This window comes from Lepisosteus oculatus, chromosome 8 (assembly GCF_040954835.1).
Source record: "Lepisosteus oculatus isolate fLepOcu1 chromosome 8, fLepOcu1.hap2, whole genome shotgun sequence".
Taxonomy (NCBI): domain Eukaryota; kingdom Metazoa; phylum Chordata; class Actinopteri; order Semionotiformes; family Lepisosteidae; genus Lepisosteus; species Lepisosteus oculatus.
Genome location: NC_090703.1, coordinates 47,279,166 through 47,300,861, shown reverse-complemented (window position 1 = coordinate 47,300,861; position 21,696 = coordinate 47,279,166). Strand labels below are relative to the sequence as shown.

The following is a 21,696-nucleotide window of genomic DNA, read 5'->3' as shown; positions in this document are numbered from 1 at the left end:
AATAAAAAAACACACAAAAGACCGACAGTCCGGGAGATAAGAGTATCTCTGAGACCACTCTAAAAAATAATCTAGAGTAAAAAAAACAATATCCCAAAATGACACAGTTCTGTAAGATACCTGCCGGCTATCCATAATTATGCCCGTCTGGGCCGGGTTTTCTTGATAATGATGAAGAGGATGAAGTGGTATACCCAGACATACGTATTTATACGTATTTAAAGTACGTATAAAACAAACATCAGCATATGAATTTCACCATATTTCTTAGTAGAATGAGTAGGTGAAATTAAGTGGTCTGGGCATAGAGCAACAATCGTGTCACACCATTTTTTTGTTTTAATCAGAAAGGAAGGGGATCAGGGTGCGAGGACGCTGTCGCGATCCATTTCGTCGGTGGAGCGAGCGTCTCCTGGCTACTCCGCGCGGCTGTAACTCTCCCCTCTTCCACACGGTGGCGCCAGAGGCTGCTTTAAAGAACTGAAGGCGTTTTCGACTGTTCTCCGACCGGGAGACTACAAGTCGTGTCTATCCGTCTGTCTATGGTTTAGGTCTGGTCTGTTCGCAAGATTAAAAACGACAAGGCGGTGAACTGCAAACATTAGCTGCCAGTGGATGAAGAGCTGTACGAATGTTGAATTTTAGCGTTTTCGTTGTAAAAGCAAAAAGCGGAAAGTACCTAAATCAAACAGTTTCATTCAGAAAAAAGTTTGCCCTGTTGTAAGAGAGATGACGGAAACCCTGTCTGTGGCTGGTGCTTTCTGTGTTGTGGAGTCTCTGCTACAGGGATCAAGACTGTGGATCAGTGACCCGTGTGGCGTTATTGTCCCTGTGCTACTGAGGACGTGAGAGCAATGCATGAGAAACCATTCTCATTTAGAGCCTAACTCCAATGCCCGCTCTACGACTGAAGGTGGGTTTGTAAAGGTGCTCAGGCGTTCACCTGCCAGACCAGACCGGGGACAGGGACAGCTCTCGGGACAGCGGTGTGGGGACAGGGACAGCTCTTGGGACAGCGGTGTGGGGACAGGAGCTCTTGGGACAGCGGTACAAGGACAGGGACAGCAGTGCAGGGACAGGAGCTCAGGGGACGGTGGTGTAGGGATAGGGCCAGCTCTCAGGACAGCGATGTGAGGACAGGGCCAGCTCTTGGGACAGCAGTGTGGGGACAGGAGCTCTCGGGACAGCAGTGTGGGGACAGGGCCAGCTCTCGGGACAGGGGTGTGGGGACAGGGCCAGCTCTCGGGACAGTTGTGTGGGGACAGGGCCAGCTCTCGGGACAGCAGTGCAGGGACAGGGCCAGCTCTCAGGACAGCAGTGTGAGGACAGGGCCAGCTCTCAGGACAGCAGTGTGAGGACAGGGCCAGCTCTCAGGACAGCAGTGCAGGGACAGGGCCAGCTCTCAGGACAGCAGTGTGAGGACAGGGCCAGCTCTCAGGACAGCAGTGCAGGGACAGGGCCAGCTCTCAGGACAGCAGTGTGAGGACAGGGCCAGCTCTCAGGACAGTGGTGTGGGGACAGGAGCTCAGGGGACGGTGGTGTGGGGACAGGGCCAGCTCTCGGGACAGGGGTGTGGGGACAGGGACAGCTCTCAGGACAGCAGTGCGGGGACAGGGCCAGCTCTCGGGACAGCGGTGTGGGGACAGGGACAGCTCTCAGGACAGCAGTGTGAGGACAGGAGCTCAGGGGACGGTGGTGTGGGGACAGGGACAGCTCTCAGGACAGCAGTGTGAGGACAGGAGCTCAGGGGACGGTGGTGTGGGGACAGGGACAGCTCTCAGGACAGCAGTGTGAGGACAGGAGCTCAGGGGACGGTGGTGTGGGGACAGGGCCAGCTCTCTCTCTCAGGGCTGGGTGGGCGGGGGGTGAGTGCAGGGCCACTCCAGTGGCGCTCTTCCTCCATGGACCCTCTGCGTCCCCTGAGACTGACCCCCCTCCCAGCTGTCAGGCCGCATTTCCGGTCGGACTGTGGGAAAGTCAGGAGTCCCCACTCACACCTCCGGCCACTTTCCTCCGGCTTCCTGCCCGCGCTAAATATACCCCGGGCTTTGTTTACTCGGGCCGAAAATATACTGCCGGTGACATCAAACATGTTCTTTCCGAGTTCCTCTCTCTTCTTGGACAGCGGAATGTGGCCGTTTTCCTGCCCAGGGGAGGAGGAGGAGGGGTGAGGAATGGGGGCCGGAGGCAGGAAATCAGAGCGGAGAGAGGAGAGAGAGAGAGAGCACATCTGTAAGCATCAGTTAAGGAATTCCAAAGGAGGGTATCGGCTTCAACAACATGGCTGGGTAGCTTGTTCCATACCCCTGCAACCCTTTGTGTAAAGACGTCAATCCACATGTGTCCACTGGTTTATATATTCAAACGAGACACTAGATGCCTGTGTGGTCCACTCCATCCTGTACCAGTTAAACGTCTGGACAGGAATCCACTTTTTTTTATTTTAAAAGACAGATTCTTCCAGGCAGGGGTTGATGGTGTCCCAGCCAGGAAGACCCCCACAGCAATGCATTCTCTTTGTGACCATGTGACCTGCTCAGCAGCACAGTGAAACACCAGGACTGGGAAACAGCAGCAAGGTGGGTCTACTGGACTAGAGCCGTTGCTGTTGCCCCCAACCAGACAGGAACACACTCAGAACCCCCACACACACACACACACTTACCCCAGCTTGTGGAGACACGTACAATGGGGCTATCGGGTTAAAATATCCTGCAGGCGCTGACAGAGTGGTTTCTGAATTATTTAATGTTTTTTTTCTCTTTTTTAAAGGCCAGAACTCTGTCCTTTTGAAAAATCTTTCATTTTTGTTTTAAGCAAACCTCCCAGCTCCTACCCCAGCGCAAATTACAAAACACACACACACACAGCAAATGCAAACGCACACATTGTGCTTCAGGCCCAGCGCAGACAAGTAAACAAGTAAACACATCCATGCTTGAATTATGTCCGACCCACACAGCTGAGTAATCTGTCCTCTTTTTCTATTCTCAAGACTTCCATGCACAATTCCATTTATCTTGTTCCAGCCTGTGTTGCAACCTCATCCCATGTGTTCGGAAAAAATCCCGTTTTTTCCGGCCCCAGGCAGGAGCTCTCTCGTTGGAGTTGTTTGCATGGGGAAGGTCTGCAAAGACTCAAGCTCCCACTTCGGTATTTGATTAACTGCACTGTTTGCAGGGCTCCAGCACGCAACAGTGCACAACAGTACACAGCAAGCAACAAAACTCCTACAGCAGCCCCACCAGCACCTCGACCCCCAGGTCACCCTCTGTGTCCAGTCCGTTCACCACGCTCAGCAATTTGTAACGTTTTGAGACATGCAAGGAATGTGCTAGCATTTCCTGCCGCCCCCTCTGCAACCCACCCGGGATTAGAGGGGACAGGCAGACTCTCCCTCCAGCAGAGTCTGGAGTCAGAGGGGCTCTCCTGGGAGAGCCCCTGTGCTCTCCCAGGCCAGAGGCAGGCTGGGCGGCACCGTGCAGACACGAACGACACCAGGCCCGCGCAGGCCCTGAGAAACATGCGCGCGCGCGCTCTCTCGGGGAGATCTCCGAGAGAATCTCGTCTGCGCTCCCTGGAGCGCAGGAACATTTTTTGGGGACCCCAGAGGCGGCGTGGATCACCACAACCGAGAACATCTGCAATGAGGCAATGAGAAAGCAAACGAGAGAAGGAAAGAAGTCCTTTCATGGTTATGTAGAGCTGGGATCTGGTCCGCAAAAATCACATAAATATTTCTTGTTTTCTGGCATCTTGGCGTAAACCACAAAGAACTATATTATCCCTTCAGTGCATAAAAGCGCACAGGAGCCTTGCATTGAGAAAGGGCCGAGAGCAGTCCTATAACATGTACCTGTGCTTCATTGTAGAAGACCTCCCGTCTGTCCTGCAACCCTGAGCGCATCACATAAAATTCCAGGGCTCCTACTGTTACTTAGAGTTCCAGCACATTCCAGCGGTACAGTGGTGGTATGAGCTGGGCAATCTTGTGGATAATGGCTACTGTCATTAAAAAGAAACAGAGTGTTAAAACAAATCCAGCACCATTTCCGGACATTTCCTTTGCTTTGGAGGCAGGCTGAGCTCTGTGATCCAGCTGTCACAGACTTGAACCCGGCTCACGTCACTGTGGCTGGGGCTCCCCTTTGTGGCGGTGCATAATTAGCATAATCTACACCTGGGGGGGGTGGGGAAGGACTTAACCAGCCAGGTCTGCGTCAGCGGCCAGCGAACCTCTGAGCCTGTGCCCTCACTGCAGGCCTGTGGCGCGGTCATGGAAGGACATAGCCCTCTCCTCCGGGCAGTGCGGGGAGACTCCTATAGAGCCCTGCTGGGCTGGGAGCGTGACTCTACCTCCCCATGACGGGTACAGGAATCGTCACCGTGAGCCTGGAAGCAAAGACACAGCTGGGCAGCTGAACACTGGGAGGGGGCACCACAGAAATAAACAACTGGCGATTCTGAAGTCATTGACAAATCTGGAATATTGGGTCCCAGTAGTTGAAGTATGTTTCTGTTAATAGCAGCGCCAGTCATGGCTCCTCGTGTTTCCTCCTGATTGTGGCCTGAGACTGTTCTCCCACCCCGGTCATCAGGCCCAGGGAAAAAGGAGCATGGCACTGGGTCAGCCGGAGGGGGCAGTGTGGCGGAGCAGGGCAGGAGAGAGAGCAACAGGGTGTTGTAGCAGAGAGGAGTGATGGGAAGGCTGGGCAAGTCCGGACAAGGACAGCTCACCAATAAGGCATCACCCAGTGAGTCCTGTCACATTCCCATGGTGCACCACGCCGATTCTGCTAACAATTGTAAGAATTGTGTCCTCCGCTTTCTGGAGCTGTGCATTCTCAAAACCGTTCTCCACGGACAGTGACGTAGGTGTGCTCCATTGGCATTTCCTGTGTTTCATCCACATGGCTGCATTTGTGCACGTAGGCAAACCTTAGAGCCCGAGAGCTCTCGCCTGCCTCGCCAGCTGCCTGCCCTGGCGCCCCCCACTTCCAGCTACCTTGAGCCGTCAACACCTCCTCTCGGACTTCCAGTCGTGCACAAACAATGTGAGACAGTGCCAAGCTCCTCGCTGTTCCCCTGAGGGCAGTTCTCTCTTCCTCGGGCTACGTGTCTGTCGTGCCCTGGACAGAGCATGCCGCCCCGCCTCTGGCACTGATGTACAGAACGAGGGCACCCAGCCGAGCCGCACGACCCTGACTCCTGGGGGTCACGGGGGTCCTCGAGATCCTTTTCCTGCGGAGCGATTTGTTAGCGGTCCGAATTGGTAGTTTGCTTAACGGGACTAACCTTGCAGTTACGAGACCAGACCCCCCCAGCTGCTGCCCAACCCTGCTGAGGCTGCAGGCCTCTGGCCCAGCGCTCCCAGGTGCCGGTGTCCCGCAGCCCGGAATGGATTCCAGGGTGGTTGGGGTTTGATTGACGGGGCTCACTGCTCCACCTTCCACCCTGATCCTGACAGCGCCTGATCCACAGAGGAGTGACACAACAAGGGAGCCCAGCCCGCCTGTTCATGTCATCAGAGGACTGTCAGCCCAAGCCCACCCAAACACACCCGGGCCAACACCCTTCAATCCCAGCTGTGGACTCCATTGCACTCCATAAGCAGGTACAGTCAGTCTTTTCAGATAAAATTGTTAGGAAAATGAATTATTAATAATAAGATAATAACCATTAAATGAATAACAATAATAGCACAATTAATAATGATAATAGCACATGCACCCTCTCCTCCACTGTTATGGAGGGGGGAAGTGTTGCCGGCAACATGGCCATTTGTATACAGGCTGGTCTGGTCAGGTCAGGATGACCTCAGCTGCTTTGTCTAGGAGTTCTGTGGTTTCTGCATGCTGGTATCTGTCTGTGGTGGGGAGGGGGGCAGGTACGCTGCAGGACAGAGGGGCTAATGTAAGAACTCCTGCAAATATGATTGTGCATTATTAATACCTCTGCACTCTGGAGATGGGCACTGGCCGTCTTCGTTGCACATAACCGTACAGTATTTCAGAGCACCGAAATCCACGAGAACTTCCTTCAGCGTCTACCTGGGAGAGGAGCTCTTTCTGTGGATGGCTGCTGATAGTCCTCTGAGACAGGGTGCAGCTGAGGAATAATGGAGGTCACGTGTTCAGAGCCTTCCCTTAATGCACCCTTGCTGCGCTGCTTGGAAACAGGCTGGGAGAGATTGCTGAACAATGTGGATCACTGTAAACCCATGTGCCTCCAGCTACTCACATCTGCCTCTCACAAGCCATTAGTGCGACCCGGCCTTGATTACTTATTTATGGAGCAAACAGCCCGCGTTGGCGTGCAGGGGAGCAGATTAATGAGCCTGCAGGCTGAGCTCAGAGCTCTAGACCCACAGCTGCCAGCTAGGACACACCCTGTGTACAGCACAGACCCAAAGTCAAACTCTTTACAGAGCGCACTCTGCACCCAATCCCAACTGCTCTGAGCATACTGCACACCTAACCCTGTACCAGACACTCACAGCATCTTGCACACCATGCATGGTACTCTATGCAAAGACCTCCATACTGTACTGAACACACTGTACACCCATCTGCCCTGGATACACTCTGATCACACCGCAGATCTCTGTACTGTACTGAGCACACTGTACACCCACCTGCCCTGGATACACTCTGATCACACCGCAGAGCTCTGTACTGTACTGAGCACACTGTACACCCACCTGCACTGGATACACTCTGATCACACCGCAGAGCTCTGTACTGTACTGAGCACGTTCCATGATAAGTCCATGCCAGAGTTCCTTATTGTACTAAGCACACTTGACACCATATTTGCTGAACACATGCTGCAGTCAGTCCATGCCACAGAGCTCCAAGCTGGACTGATAATGCTACACAAAGCACCAGTCTTGTATTATGCATTACTACACACTCATAGTTTGTACCATCCTCTGCCTCACCTCCCCGTAGCTTCAACATGATTTCACACTGCTTTACCAGTTTTCACTGTGTTTTCTTCTGCAAGGCATCCCACAGTCAATGGACACTTAACGTTTCTCAAGGCATCGAGAAGACATTCACACAGCAGCCCCAGCGAAGGAGAAGACAGACAGAGAGCACCGTTTGGAAAGGACTTTTATTAACAACCTGCAGCGGAGATCGCTCCCACTGCCAGATCATTTTCGCAGAAACCAAACCAAAGGCAAAAAAACAGGACAAGGGGCTTTTCTTTCATCTTTAAATAAATATTTTACTTTCATATCAACGGCTTAAATAAATATCTGTGACTCGTCGACAACATTGGCAAAGGAACAAAAATAAGTGTAAAATTCATATTTATATATTTATATATATTTATATACTTTTTATTTTTACAACATACAAGATGCCAATTGTACCAAAGCAATACTGACTAACACCTGGGGAATTGGTAGTGGTTAACCTACAGCCTGCACACTGCACCATGAACACATTCCTTTAAATGCATGTACTGATACTGTATAACGCACGTGTCCTCATCGGTGCGGCAGTATCCACTGACTAGGCCCTCCGATCACACAGGCCTGTTCAGGAATGCTGGCTGGAGGACAGGAGCTTTCTTGTTGCATTGTGGAGGGGAAGTGTTTTTGACCAGGGCAACAACAGGAGATCTGTGAAAGGCCCTGCACAAAAGGTGTACAATTAACTTTTTATTGAAAGGGCTGTACAGGCCAGCGACATCCACAGTAGTCACCGCAAGAGTTGTCTGAGCTCTGTGGCCTCTTGCCCTAGGGAGTCCTAGATCACATGTGACCAGTGTGGCAGCCTTACTAGGAAATGTTTTTTAAGTTTTTTTTTAAATTATTTTCCCCTATGTTGCTTTCAACAAAGGCCTTCATCCAAATGAGCAGTAGTAGCAACAGATGCAGTGAAATGCCCTGGACCAGTTTCATCCATTTCAGACTGGGCTCCTGTTCCGGTTGTGCTGATGTAGCGGAGAAGCAAAGTGTTTTCTTTTAACTGAACACGTAAAGACAGCGCACGTTTACTCAACACAGTAACAAGCCTGAAACACCCAGCACCTGCTGTTGGCGGATGAGAGGGCAGCCCGCATCCCGCCAGACCTGAAATGGATAAAAGCAGCTCAGCATTTTCTAAAAATACGCGAAGGCGCCAAACTCCTCGGTCATCACTGGACGCCATCGGCTCAGCGCTCCTTCGGTGACTTCGTGTGACGCTCCAGTTCCAGAAGTCCTTTCACAGAGAGACGTCTCCCCCACAATACAAAACTATTTCAAAGCAAAGGGATGACCAGGCTTCTGACAGACTCAAGTTCATATCAATAAGAAGAAGAAGAATTATAATAATAACAACTATAATAATATTTACATACAAAAATATATCAAAGTAATTCTAACAAATAAGATTAATCTGCAGATATATATATATATGTACATATATAGTACACACTGCGTGTCACTTTTCAATCTCCAGCCCTACTGCGTGCTCCTGGCCAATCCTCTCTCCAGGGATCTGTGCAGACTAGCCTGGTTTCTCTCTAGCAGATCGGATTGGCCTGAGTCCCATCTCTCGTTTCAGGCTCGCTGCCGCGCCGCTAGGGGGGCCATTCACAACGGCGCCCCCCCCCCCTGAGGAGAACTGGGGCTACAGCACGGTCTCCCTGGCCCGGCAGTCTGCTGGAGGGAATATCCTGCCCGAGGAGAATGTCCTTTGCGATCCGTTTCCCGATTGGGCCCAGCTCTGCACGCCAGCTCCTGCCGATTGGAAAAGGGCGCAGCCAGGAGCCGCCAATCTTTGGCACTGTTCTCGGGGCTGCGGTTTGCAGCAGAGACCCCGAAGCCCCGAAAGATCCACACCCCCCACCGCTGCATCGCCACGGTTTCCTGGGGGTGGCAGGAGCCCCGACTCGTGAAAGGGACCGGCGAGGACGCAGCAGCAGCAGCAGGAGCCCGGCATGTGGCTGGCAGGCACAGACCCGGGACGCCTGCTCTCCGAGAAAGCGCTTCTGAAAATCAGGGAAACCCCCACCAGGGGCGCAGGCCTGGGGGCTCCTGGACAGGGGGGTCACCGTCGAACCAGGGGACTGCGTCTCTCGTCAAGCTCTCCGGTAGTCCTGCTCCTAGCGTCCCATGGAAGGTGGCTGCGGACGGTCCCGGGATTCCTGATTGCTTTTGTCCCAGCTTCCGGATTCCAGCAGGCAATCCATGGGAATTTTCCTTCTCCTCCCAGATTACTGCCCCCCCACGCCCCCCACGCCGAGCCAGCACGCCTTTCCAGCGCGTGAGCAGAAACGAACATCCCTGCCTGTTGCGGGGGCTTCGTGTGGGGGGGGGGCGTCTAATTAAAGTTTCCTCAACCTCCGGGGGTGGTGTAACGTGAAGCACTATAATTCTCCCGGTTGGAAAAAAAAAAACAGACAATAAATAATTTCATAAATATGTGAATAAATAAACCCTTGAGCCGAAACAAGCTTACAGACGTGGTAGCTGGGTGTTTCTGCAGATGCACGTGTATGGGGGGGTCCAGTTTGCGGAGGCTGGTTCTGTAAGCTTGCGGTCGGGGGGGGGCCCTCGCTAAGAGGCGGGGGGGCGGAGGCGTGGCGTTGCCGCGGCGCCGCCGCTCGTCATACGGGCTTGTCCGTGGCTTTGGGGAAGGGGGCGGGGTTGGAGGAGGAGGAGGAGGAGATCTTGCGGCACACGGTGTTGGTGTTGCCGCAGCGGCAGCCGGGCCTCTTGGCGTGGTCGTAGCCCCGCTGGCAGAGCGCGAGGCAGGCCCTGGCCGGCGGGTAGCAGCAGAGGCAGGGCAGGCAGAGGGACAGCAGGCCCATGGCCCCCCAGCGGGCGCAGGCGTGGGCCTGCTGGCAGGAGCAGGGCCGGTCCGCGCAGTTGTCCTCGTCGTCGGCCGAGCAGTGGTAGAAGAGGCCCTTGACGCAGCACAGGCAGGTGGCGTGCTCCACCACGCTCTCCGGCGAGCAGACGCAGCGCTGGCCGCACGCCCAGCAGGAGGGCAGCCCCCGGGGGGCGCCGCACTCCTCGCACTTACACCTCCCGCACAGCTCGCAGATGAAGAGGTGGCGGCCCGGCCCGGCGCCCTCCGCCGGCCCCTTCCCTGGGCCGTCCGGCTTGAGCTCCCCCTTGGGCTGGGCGCGCACCGCCAGGGGGCCGGAGTGGGAGGGCGTGAGGCCGGCGAGCAGCCGCTGGTCGGACGCTGCGCTGCCGCGGGACACGGAGCTCAGGGTGCTGGAGCGGCTCAGGTGCGCCAGGTGCGGGTGCTGGCTGTGGCTCTGGCTGCGGGGCAGGGGGCCGCCGGGGGCGGGGCGCTCCTGCTCGGGCTTGTGGGCGGGGGCGGGCTCCGGGGCCGCGGGCCGCTCCACGTAGTCGTTGCTGGCCCGGATGGCGCGGATCTGGTCGATGGACAGGACCGGCGCCGGCTGCAGGTCCAGCCCGTCGGGCTCCATCCTGTGCGGGTGGGGGGGGGGCTTCTCAGGGGGGCGCGGGGCACGTGGCTATCATGGCACATCGGAGGAACCTGCCGACACAAACACAGGCCGTCACCACCCCTCCTGAGCCAGCTGACGCTCTGCATCTCCTCTGTTGGGCTGTCCCTGTCACTGTGTCACTATTTCCTTATGTTTTAGCATACCCCTCTGCACATAATACCTGTACACAACAACTATGCATAATACACCTGCACACATCGCCCTACACCCCTGTACACAACGCTACACACCCCTGTACACAACGCTATACACCCCTGCACACATCGCCCTACACCCCTGTACACAACGCTACACACCCCTGTACACAACACTATACACCCCTGTACACTTCCCTCTACACCCCTGTACACAACGCCCTACACCCCTGTACACAACGCTACACACCCCTGTACACAACACTATACACCCCTGTACACTTCCCTCTACACCCCTGTACACAACGCTACACACCCCTGTACACAACGCTACACACCCCTGTACACAACACTATACACCCCTGTACACTTCCCTCTACACCCCTGTACACAACGCTACACACCCCTGTACACAACGCTACACACCCCTGTACACTTCCCTCTACACCCCTGTACACAACGCTACACACCCCTGGACACAACACGATACACATCTGTACACAACAACCCCGTACACAACACCCTACACAATGACGACGAGTCAATCTCCCTCAGCTGTTCCTAAGCGCCACCATGCCGAAACCAGCTGCATAACCTGAGCTCAAACACCTCTCTCTTCTCTCCTCCACCCCGTCTCCACCTTGCTGCTGCCCCTGGGGCCACCCTGTGTGAACGGGGGTTCGAGCCTGCACGCCCTGAGGCCAGGAGGCTGCCCATTAACCAGGCTCGTCAAGCCAAACCTGTCTCACCCAGCATTCCAGGCATCACAGGGCCCTCAGCTCTTGGATGCTGTTTTCCCTCATGAACTACAGCAATGTGGCCTCCTGGCAGAATCCAGTCTCCTTTTGAATCTGCTCTGAGCAATAAGGGGACCCAGTTCGCATGAGCTGCTCTGTACAAGCTCATCCCCTCCGAACATGTCCTTAGTTAATAACAAGTATTACTCCACACGAGGAAAAACCCCAGCAGTGATGGAGGCTCGTTGCTTTGGCTTTGGGACAAGCAAGGGAAACAGCCCTAGTGCGAAATGTAGCTGGGGTGGCCATCATTGCTATCAAGAAATGTTCTGGGGAAAAAAGTGCTTCATTCAGCAGAGTCGGGTCTGAGTATTTCAAGCTCAGGGATTCTCATTCATTACTGTTCCTGTGAGGGGGGAGTCTTGTAATCGCATGGCTGAAGCACAGAGACTGTACTTTATCCAGCATGCAGAGAGGCTGCTCAGCACCAGGGGGGTTGTTTTCTGAAACTGAAGTGTCCGTGGGATAAATTCCAGGCACAGGACGATACCGGGAGCGCAGGCGAAGCGTCAGGGACACTGTGCAGCCGCGCCGTCTGCGGAGAAGGGTCGCCCCCCAGCCGCGCACCGCCATGCCCAAGTCCGGGAGATCAGACAGGGCAGCGCTGGACCCGGCTTCAGGGGAAACGGAAGTCCACGCAGAGGCACGGCTGCAGATCAAGGTCGGGATGGCTAGGTCGCTCCCGGCTTCTGACAATCTACCGCCGAGCGAGTTCACCGATCTGAAATAAGGTCTTCCCTCCCACCGCGGGAAACGAGGAGATCGTCGTGTGCTGTAAAACCTGAAAGCTGCCCTACGGAAGCAGTTACTGGTCTTATGTGCTTAATGTGGTTGAAGAATTCGGTGAAGATTTGAACTGATAAGGCAGTAAAGACGGGCAGAGGAGGAGGGGGAAAAAAAAACCCCAGTGGCAGATCATAACGTGACTCAGCAAATCCTTGACAGGAACACGTCGTGTGGTTGTCGGGTTCCTGCCCTGCGCGAAGTCAGACTGCGCCGGGACAGTCGCTAAAAGGTGGAGGCACCCAGTTGTCTGAAGGCTGATTAATTACCGTCATTTCAGGCATGGCGAAGGGGCTCAGCGGCACAACCCGAGCCGGCAGACGGACGCAGGCGGAGTACAGCAGCCGCTTTGATTACAGGAGACAGTAACGGATTATCGGCTGGGGCTGTGGTCTCTGGGAAGCACCGTCGCATCACCCAGAGCTGGCACACCCCTCTAGTGAAAGCGGCTCCCTTTCGCCCTCCATTAGCGCAGCAGCAAGGCTGTAAAGTGAGCTGAAAAGTGGCCGCGCTCGACGGCCAGTCCCGCTGCACAGCGGCTCTGGAGCGCGTCCACTGCTCCAGCCGGGGCGGGGGGGGGGAGAGGATCAATAAATGCACTCTGATCGGGGCCAGACTCCCCGACATCGGCGCACGCTCGCTATGCACTCCGGCAGAGGGCAGCCGGCGCTGCCAGTCAAATCGGGAGGAGCACCCGGGAGCCGAAATGAACGCCCGGGCGTCTGTGCTTGAGGAAAGGCCCTTTTCTGTTTCTGAGAGTCCCCCCACCGCGCTGTGCGTGTTTATAGTCCGCTCTCCGGCTTCACAAATCTGTTTCCTTCCCAGAACCCTCCGCCCGGAGAACGCGTTCCCCCGGCTGGGCTCGGGTTCGATTTCCTCCGTCTGCCCGGCACGCTGGTCCTCCCAAACCTGCCCGCTTCGCCTTGCAGGGACTCTGCGGTACGAGGGGCTGTCCCTACCGGGGCTGCGGGCGGGCGAGACTCGGCAGCGCCGCGACTCTTGCCCGCGGGCGTTCGAGGGGCGCCCCCGGTCCACGCGTGGGGAGCGCCACGCACCGCGCGCGTCGCGTCTACCCCATCGCACTGCCCGTGCCGTTCTCCACTTCCGCCGCCGCCGCCGCCTTCGCCCTGCAGTTTACACTGCCTGCCCACTCGTTACCGTTTCACCAGTCAGCCAGATAAATCGGTAGAAATCAGAGGCCAGGAGGGTTCGCTTTGCAACACCCCCAAACTACTTTCCGGGAAAGGAACTTGAACTTCCGCTAATGAATTAAGATCCCAACGTTTTCGCAACAGCTTTGGAACAGGCAAGCCAAGAGCGAAATCCCGAGGGAAGACGGTAGGCCCCCACCCGGAGCTGCTGGTGGTGGCGCTGCCCCCCAACAGACACCCCTGGCACAGAAACTCCATCCCTTCCAGGAGCAGAACAGGCGGCCCGGGTTATTCCTAACCGTGGGAACGCAGCCCTGCCCGGGGGGGGGAATTGGACAAACGGGACCTTAGAACGCCACATCGGTCCAAAGAAATAAAACACTCAAGAAGAGAGCGACGCCACTCCGGTCTTACTGAGGGTCGGTGAGACGTTCCGTTGGGCAGAGCCGGGCGGACGGCGGGCTCTTGGACCAGACCCGGGTTCAGCCCTGCCAGCCCCGAAGCCCAGACCGAGCAGGAGCCTTCCCAAGTAGGAGAGCCACCGTCTGCCGCTGGCTGGTCCCCTCCAGTGGTTTCATTTCAAGTGCCCCGGCGATGGCACCTCCTGAGCCGTCAAGTCGGTGGGCGCTGTGCCAGCCCGCCCCCAAGCTGCTGCTGCCAGTCCGTAGCCCTGCGGCTCCGCGCGGGAATCTGGCTCTTCCCTCAGCAGACCGGCGGGCACTGTGAGCTGGCAAAGGGGAGGGGGGCGAGGCATCTCATCACCCGACTCCCTTGCACCCTGGTCTGGGCCGACGCAGTGCCCGTCCACAGCCTGTCCCTGAACCCTGCCCTGTCTTTCCCACTGTTAGTCCCTGCTCGGTCCTGATTGGGACAGAGACCTCCTAGCTGCACAATTCCTAGGTCAGAGAGTGGCCCTTGAGCTGGAGGAACGGTCAAAAATTCCCTGGAATTACGATCGTCAGGGGATCTAGGAAATGTGGGCAAGGAGGCATGTGGGGCACGGAGTGTGGGGAACAGGCAGGGCTCTCAGGGGGACAGAGGGGGGGGGGACCAGGGGCAGAAGGGCAAGCAGGGCAGTCAGAATACCCCAGGCAGGCAGTCTCCTCGCCCAGGACGCTAACCTGACAGGCAGCGGGACCCAGCACTGCCCTCCCCGGCACTGCTGGGAACATGGGGGGATTGAATGACAAGAAATTGTATGAGATTCCGGATGTGCAGAATCCGACCCTCAGGATGGACTGAAATAGATACTGCAAGCAAGGGAGAAAGAGTCCGGGACAGAGAGGGAGAGAACCGGAGCTGAGAAGGGAGGGAGAGAGAGAGAGAGAGAGAGCCGACAGCGGTGGATCAGGAGAGACTCCTAGGAGAGAGAGGCGCCGGGCAGCGAAATCGGACGGGAAAAACGAGACGGAGGGAGAGGACAGGCAGGGAATCGGGGGAGAGGGATGGGAGAAAAGGAGGGCACAAGGAGAGCAGGGGTGGGGAGAGGGAGCACCCTGGCCTGCGGTCACCCTCGAACACAGAGCTGATGGAAGCCGTGCCCCTGATGAGGAAGAGCATGCCTCTGAAGTTAGCTGAGTTTCCCTGGGTGGCAGCCCCGAGGCGCTGGGCAGGTCCTAATGCACACAGTTCCCAACAATGAAGTTTCAGTTTAGCACGGATCTAGCAGTGACAATTAGAGGGATTATTAATACTCCTTGCTTTTAAACTCTTACAGCACGGCAGTGCTTCCTGATATTTTTTGGAGTGGGGGGGAGTCAGAGCTTCAGCATGACCGCCTGGACGCAGGATTCCCGACAAGCATCGTCTTTGCACTGTTCCGAGATCTCGCTCCAGCCGGGCAGTTTGGTACCCCTCTTCGCTGGGGTTGAGGGGGTAGGTCTATGTGCCATCCATGTTTCTCGGTTTCCCTGAACCCCAGCCTCCCCCTCCTCCCACCCACTGCGCCCCCTCTTCCGCGGGCCAAGCCCTCCCCTAAGGACACCCCGATAAGAGCCCAGTAACATGCCCGGAAGCGACAGGAACACCGTGGGAAAAGCCCTGCTGGGAGAGGCAAGCCGGGCATGTTTACCAGGTCGCCAGCCGAACGCCCGGTCGAGAGGCAGGGCACGACCGCCCGCGGCCGGCTCGGATTTTCCGAGGTCCTGCTTACCTCTGTATCTCAGGAGCTCCATGTGCTTCACAGAAGCCTGGACGGCGTGCGGAGAGAGAGAGAGAAAACGTCCCTCTGGTTTCACCTTGAGTCACCCGGCCCCTTCGGCAACCTCCTGGCAGCAGCCCTCTCTCTCGCCCCCGGGGCAGCATTCAAAAGCCCATTCCTCACGCAAAAACCCCCCGGAGCGCCGGGCACCGGGGCGGGGGAGAGGGGGATCAGTCCGGGCGGGGAGGTCGGCGTTCGTCAGATCACAGGGAAGGGACGCGGGACAAACCTGCAAAATCCGCAGATTGATTTTTAAACGTGGATGAGGGCGAGAGCAAAAAAACAAAAACAAAAGCAGCAACCAGAAAAGAAAAGTCTCTCCTGCGGGAAACAGTCCTGTTTAAAAAAGTAGCATCGCTGCTGCTCTGTCTCCCAGGAATAGTCACAATAAAGTGGAGAATAAGCTGGAGAGATCGGCAAAGGCCACTGCTGTAGGACTGGAGCTTCTCCTGTGTTGTTTCCTCGCTCAGTGAAGGCTGGGAGTGTGAGTGCTGGATGGTCTCTCCCTGTCCCTGGTCAGCGCTTCCTGGGTATGTGTTTATCTCCTCATTCTCCGAGGTCTGTTTAAAATCCAGTGGAGAGAGAGAGAGGGCGAGTGGGATGTGTTTCTGTGTGTGAGTGTGTGTGTGTGTGAGAGAGAGAGAGAGTGATCGGGAGGGATGTGTGGAAGTGAATGGTGTGGAAGAGGGTGGAGGGAGGGGGGTGGTTTGGGGTTATAAATTTGCTGGAGATAGTTAATGGCTAAGTGGCGTCATCAAGCCGAAACCGAATAGCCCATTTGCACTTCCACAGGCTGTGCTTCATCCGGCCCCAGAGCAGAGCCTGCAGAGAGAGAGAGGGAAAGAGAAAGAGAGAGAGAGAGAGGGCACTGAGAGAGAGAAGGCATTGAGAGAGGGCACTGAGGAGGAGAGAGGGTACTGGGGGGGACACTGTGGGAAAGAGAGAGAGAGAGAGGGCATTAAATGTGAGGGGAGGAAGAGGCAGAGAGAAAACATGAATGACACAGGCCGAATAAGCAGTAAGGGGAGAAGGAAATAAACATGGAGAGAAAGAGAGAGAGAGAGAAGTAGAAGGGTGAGTCAATACAGGAGGCAGGAGGGAAGGCGTGTGGTCAGAATCAAGGGTGTGAACAAGTGAAAAAGATGAATGAAAGAAAAAATAACATGGGGTTCAGAGGAGGAAGCTGGGGGAGTCCTGCACCTTTGACCTTAAAGTCCCCTCTACAGAGGTCTTTCTGGGGTCTTTGCTTTAAATAAGAAAAGGACCCAAAGTCATACTACAGCATCACTTTTACAAATCTCTTAGAATCACACAAAAGATTAGATATGACAGGATACAATTCAGCTCGTCTTGCTCATCTGGTTCCAGAATCTCACCCAGCTGTTACATGAAGGATTGCTGCCTTGAGCAGATTTAGCGATTTCTTCTTGACACCTACAACTCTTTGCATAAAGAAGCGGTTCCTGTTTTCGACACCCACAACTCTTGGTGTATAGAAGTGTGCCCTGTTTTGAGCTTTGAGAGCATCTTTCTGATGGTCGACCACCTTTGTCTCGCAATTTTAACCCCGATTCGTTTGGCCTTTTTAAAACGTACAGCCCAGCCGAGTGAGTCTTGCTTCGGAGACCCTGTGAACACACTGACACTTAGCACTGCAACCCAGCGAGACAGCACACACGGCTCAGAGCTTCGGGGCCACTGAAACCAGATACTTTCTCTTCTGGGGACTCGTGATGTGCTGAATCAGAGACTGTTCTTGGAATTCAGACCACCCACCATTAGTTGATTGGGGCTCTGAGAAAGCCCTGCCTTTAATTCACTCTGAATGAATAATTTAAACCTCAGTCCGTTCTTGAAGGAGCTTCAGCACAGGGACAGGTGTCTGTGTGTATCAATAGTTAATGGCACACAGGTAAAAGGAGGAGATCTGTTTTGGGTTACTGATGGCCCCCCTCCCCTCGATTACAGTCTCTTAGATCCTTCTCTCTGTCTTTCTCCTGCAACTCTCTCACCAATTCTTTCCCAGTCACTTCTGGTCCAGCTTGTGTGAGGGGTGAAAATTCAGAAACTGCAAGATCTAGTCCTAGATGTCCCCAACAAAGGACAAAACAAATACACAGATATTGTAATGTCATAGCAAGATGGACTCACCAGAAATGTTGTCCCATTCCCTGAACACAGACCCCAAAGCATCTCCAGTTGCTGGAAATGGTGGTAATGGGCTGGTAATGATGAGTGGAGCCCCACCTCCTTTCCCAGTAAAGTCCAGGTGGGAGAGTAATTCAGCCCAGACCTGGGTCTTTCTGGCAGCCAGGAGGAAACCAGAGCACCCAGTCTAAACCCACGTGAGCCTGGGGGAACATGCAAACTCCACACAGGCAGCGAAGGACAGTGTCGAGCCCAGCAGTGCTAACTACCCAGTCACTCCAAAGTAAGGCAGCAGGCACGAGGCACTTGGCAGTGGTTTATAAGGAAAAGCAAAAGCCAGCAGCTGGTTAGACCACTAATTTTTGTGTAGTGGGAATCTGAGTGGCATCCCTGCTCTTGGCACCCCAGTTTCTTTAACGCAGTATCACAGACCCCCACAGAGAAGAATCAATGCGTCAACCAGGCAGATCTACACCTATCACGTGCGCTGACGTGCCTCACTCCGTGTATGTGTAGGGGTCACATCTCCTCTGTGTCTGCGAGGCTGTTGATCATGAAGTGGGACAGAGCTACCCCTCCCCCCACACACCCCACCCCAGGAAATGCTCTGGGTTCGGTGATGGAAAACTGTGTAGAAGGGAATCTGGGTTCAAACGAATCGCCCATCTTGCACACAATTGGGAAATTTGCTGTCCCCAGCAGGAGAGCCATGCGTTGAGCAATATAGATTGACTTTAAAGCTCTGATCCAGAGCACAATGGCAGACTGCCCCTGGCTGACAGGCTGGGTACACAGCCCATGTCAGGATCAATGTTAAATGGCCTGGTTAATGACGGGCACATGCAGCCTCTGCTGCTGACAAAGTCATTCATATCTGGCGGCGATGGCGGCCTGTGTGCATGTGCTGCCGGTGTGTGTGCGTGTGTGTGTGTGTGTGTGTGTGTGTGTGTGCGTGCGTGCGTGCGTGTGTGTGCGCACCCCCATGGGTTTCAAGTCAGACCAGAGAACGGTGGGCAAATAAGAATAAATGCCTTCAGAACAACTTGTCCATCACCTTCTGGGCTACAGCTTTCAATTCTAAAACCAAACTACTGAACACACTGCAGCCCAGATCTCTGACATTGAGCTACTGAACACACTGCAGCCCAGATCTCCGACATTGAGCTACTGAACACACTGCAGCCCAGATCTCTGACATTGAGCTACTGAACACACTGCAGTCTTGCACTTTAACCACTCAGCTACTGAACACACTGCAACACAATATTCTATACACTGAGCTACGGAACACACTGCAGTCCTGCACACTACTCACTGAGGTACTGAACACACTGCAGCCCTGCACACTACTCACTGAGGTACTGAACACACTGCAGCACAGCGCTCCACCCTCTGAGCTACTGAACACGCTGCAGCCCTGCACACTACTCACTGAGGTACTGAACACACTGCAGCCCTGCACACTACTCACTGAGGTACTGAACACACTGCAGCACAGCACTCCACCCTCTGAGCTACTGAACACGCTGCAGCCCTGCACACTACTCACTGAGGTACTGAACACACTGCAGCACAGCGCTCCACCCCCTGAGCTACTGAACACACTGCAGCCCTGCAAACTACTCACTGAAGTACTGAACACACTGCTGCCCAGCACTCTACCCACAGAGCTACTGAACACACTGCCGCCCAGCACTCTACCCACAGAGCTACTGAACACACTGCAGCCCAGCCCACACTCTTGACACTGACCTGCTGAACACTCTGGGACCCTGCCTTGCCACAGTGTGCTGCACGAACCCGGTCAGCTGTCTGTTACGAGTATTAATGTCCCCACCCACAAAACATCAGCCCCTCTCAAAGCCCTGTACCTGTGCAACAATGTCCCCTTTCGCTTGGTATCTCAGCAAAGTATCCCTGTTCCATTAAGTGCCTGGAGCTGATTGGCTCCCACCGCCCTCGAAATAACAGGGCTGGCTGCCAGCCAAACAGTCATTTCCTGTCAGTCTGATAGCCTGCAGCCGATTAGCTGGAAGTGCATTTCCTGACCGTGTATAAAATTTTTATTAATGGAGAAGAGTGCATCAGTGGCCCTGTAAGCCTCTGGTGCTGGGAGAGACAGAGCCAAGCAGAGGGAGGAAGATGGATGGAGAGGAGGTGGACGAGAGACAGACGGAGTGAGAGAGGGGAGAGGAGGGCCTCTCTCCACGGCCAAAGACAGAACGAGAGCCGGGGAGCGTCCGGCGGGGTCACTGTCCACGTTCTGGGACAGGGAGGGGAGGGGAGATGGGGAGAGTCGGGGACCCCCACACTGAGAGAGAGGGCTGGCGGGGGAGGGGACCCTAACTCCAGTGAGGATTCAAGTCTACAGGGGTCCAGGAGAGTCCGGGGGGGAGCCTGCTCTGATGGCGAACGTTTCACCCGCTGCACTGGACTGCCGTTACCCTGTAGCTCTGGGAGCAGGCCCGGTGTCGCTGTCAGGGCGGGGACACCTCCGGGGGGGCAGGGGAGCATGAGCGAGGCAGGAGCGAGTTCGGCCCCAGCGGCCCCAGCGGGGCCCGTGCCAGGCTGGCTGATCTAATTTGGGCCGCGGCTGCTGCTCCGCTCTCCCTCCTGCATTACTCAGAGCCAAGTCATGCTCAGCCCACCCTCAGCTCCTGCATAATTTAATAGCAAGGTTTTATTGCATCTACCCTTCTCCTGCACGGGCCTCCGGTCGGAAGGAAGCTCTCTGCACAGAAATAACCAGCCCTGCCAAGGGGATGGGTGCCAGCCGGGGGGCCTCGCCCTGGCACCGGGTCCTGCCTCAGTGCCATGATGCCCGGCACTTAAGGACACTCACCGGGCCGGCCGGGGCGTGCGCTGGGCTCTGGGCAGACGGAGGGTGCGTGGCTAAACTGGTGCACTTGTCCACCTCCGGGTTACCCCACGTAGACAGATGGGGAGATCGGCGCGGCTGAGGTACTGTACCTCTGTAACACGGGTATCCACAGCCTTCCAGCTGGAGGCCTGGAGCCCTGACCGCTGCTCTGGGTTGCCTGCACCCTCACGGCCTTGAGGGACAGGGGAACCACATCCGTTCTAAGGACATTAAGGAAATGGGATAAAGGGAAAAGACACAGTGAGTCAGTAAAGGAGGCTGGAAACAGCCTTGCACTCACTGAGAGAGGCCATTAGCAATCCCAGTATTACTGAGGGAGACAGAGATCTGCCTCAGACTCACTGAAAGAGGCAGTTAGCAATCCCAGTATTACTGAGGGAGACAGAGATCTGCCTCAGACTCACTGAGAGGCCATTAGCAATCCCAGTATTACTGAGGGAGACAGAGATCTGCCTCAGACTCACTGAGAGAGGCCATTAGCAATCCCAGTGTTACTGAGGGAGACAGAGATCTGCCTCAGACTCACTGAGAGAGGCCATTAGCAATCCCAGTGTTACTGAGGGAGACAGAGATCTGCCTCAGACTCACTGAGAGAGGCCATTAGCAATCCCAGTGTTACTGAGGGAGACAGAGATCTGCCTCAGACTCACTGAGAGAGGCCATTAGCAATCCCAGTGTTACTGAGGGAGACAGAGATCTGCCTCAGACTCACTGAGAGAGGCCATTAGCAATCCGAGTGTTACTGAGGGAGACAGAGATCTGCCTCAGACTCACTGAGAGAGGCCATTAGCAATCCCAGTGTTACTGAGGGAGACAGAGATCTGCCTCAGACTCACTGAGAGAGGCCATTAGCAATCCCAGTGTTACTGAGGGAAACAGAGCTCTGCCTCAGACTCACTGAGAGAGGCAGTTAGCAATCCCAGTGTTACTGAGGGAGACAGAGATCTGCCTCAGACTCACTGAGAGAGGTCATTAACAACCCCAGTATTACTGAGGGAGACAGAGATCAGCCTCAGACTCACTGAGAGAGGCCATTAGCAATCCCAGTATTACCAGTATTACTGAGGGAGACAGAGATCTGCCTCAGACACACTGAGAGAGGCCATTAGCAACCCCAGTATTA

The 21,696-nt window shown here is 55.2% G+C and overlaps 1 protein-coding gene and 1 long non-coding RNA gene across 4 annotated transcripts; one reads left to right on the top strand and one right to left on the bottom strand.

The window, feature by feature from the left end:
* Positions 1-521: 521 nt before the first annotated feature.
* On the top strand, positions 522-7,239 carry LOC138241060 (uncharacterized). Its single transcript, XR_011190269.1, has 2 exons — positions 522-5,614; positions 7,006-7,239. It is a non-coding gene; the product is annotated as an uncharacterized lncRNA (long non-coding RNA).
* Positions 7,121-16,475, bottom strand: LOC102688581 (protein sprouty homolog 3). Of its 3 annotated transcripts, none has more exons than XM_069193625.1 (2): positions 15,497-16,475; positions 7,121-10,508 (listed from the first exon to the last, which is right to left on the bottom strand). In XM_069193625.1, exon 2 carries the CDS (start codon positions 10,435-10,437, stop codon positions 9,604-9,606), a length of 834 nt encoding a protein of 277 aa, XP_069049726.1. In that variant the 5' UTR covers positions 10,438-10,508; positions 15,497-16,475; the 3' UTR covers positions 7,121-9,603. The 3 variants fall into 3 exon arrangements, with proteins under 3 accessions (XP_069049726.1, XP_069049728.1, XP_069049727.1); XM_069193627.1 differs by lacking the exon at positions 15,497-16,475 and adding an exon at positions 13,759-14,303; XM_069193626.1 differs by lacking the exon at positions 15,497-16,475 and adding an exon at positions 11,363-11,818.
* Positions 16,476-21,696: the final 5,221 nt, after the last annotated feature.

Excerpts from the sequence above, each read along its gene's own strand:
- LOC102688581 (XM_069193625.1), bottom strand. The coding sequence starts at position 10,437 with ATGGAGCCCGACGGGCTGGACCTGCAGCCGGCGCCGGTCCTGTCCATC.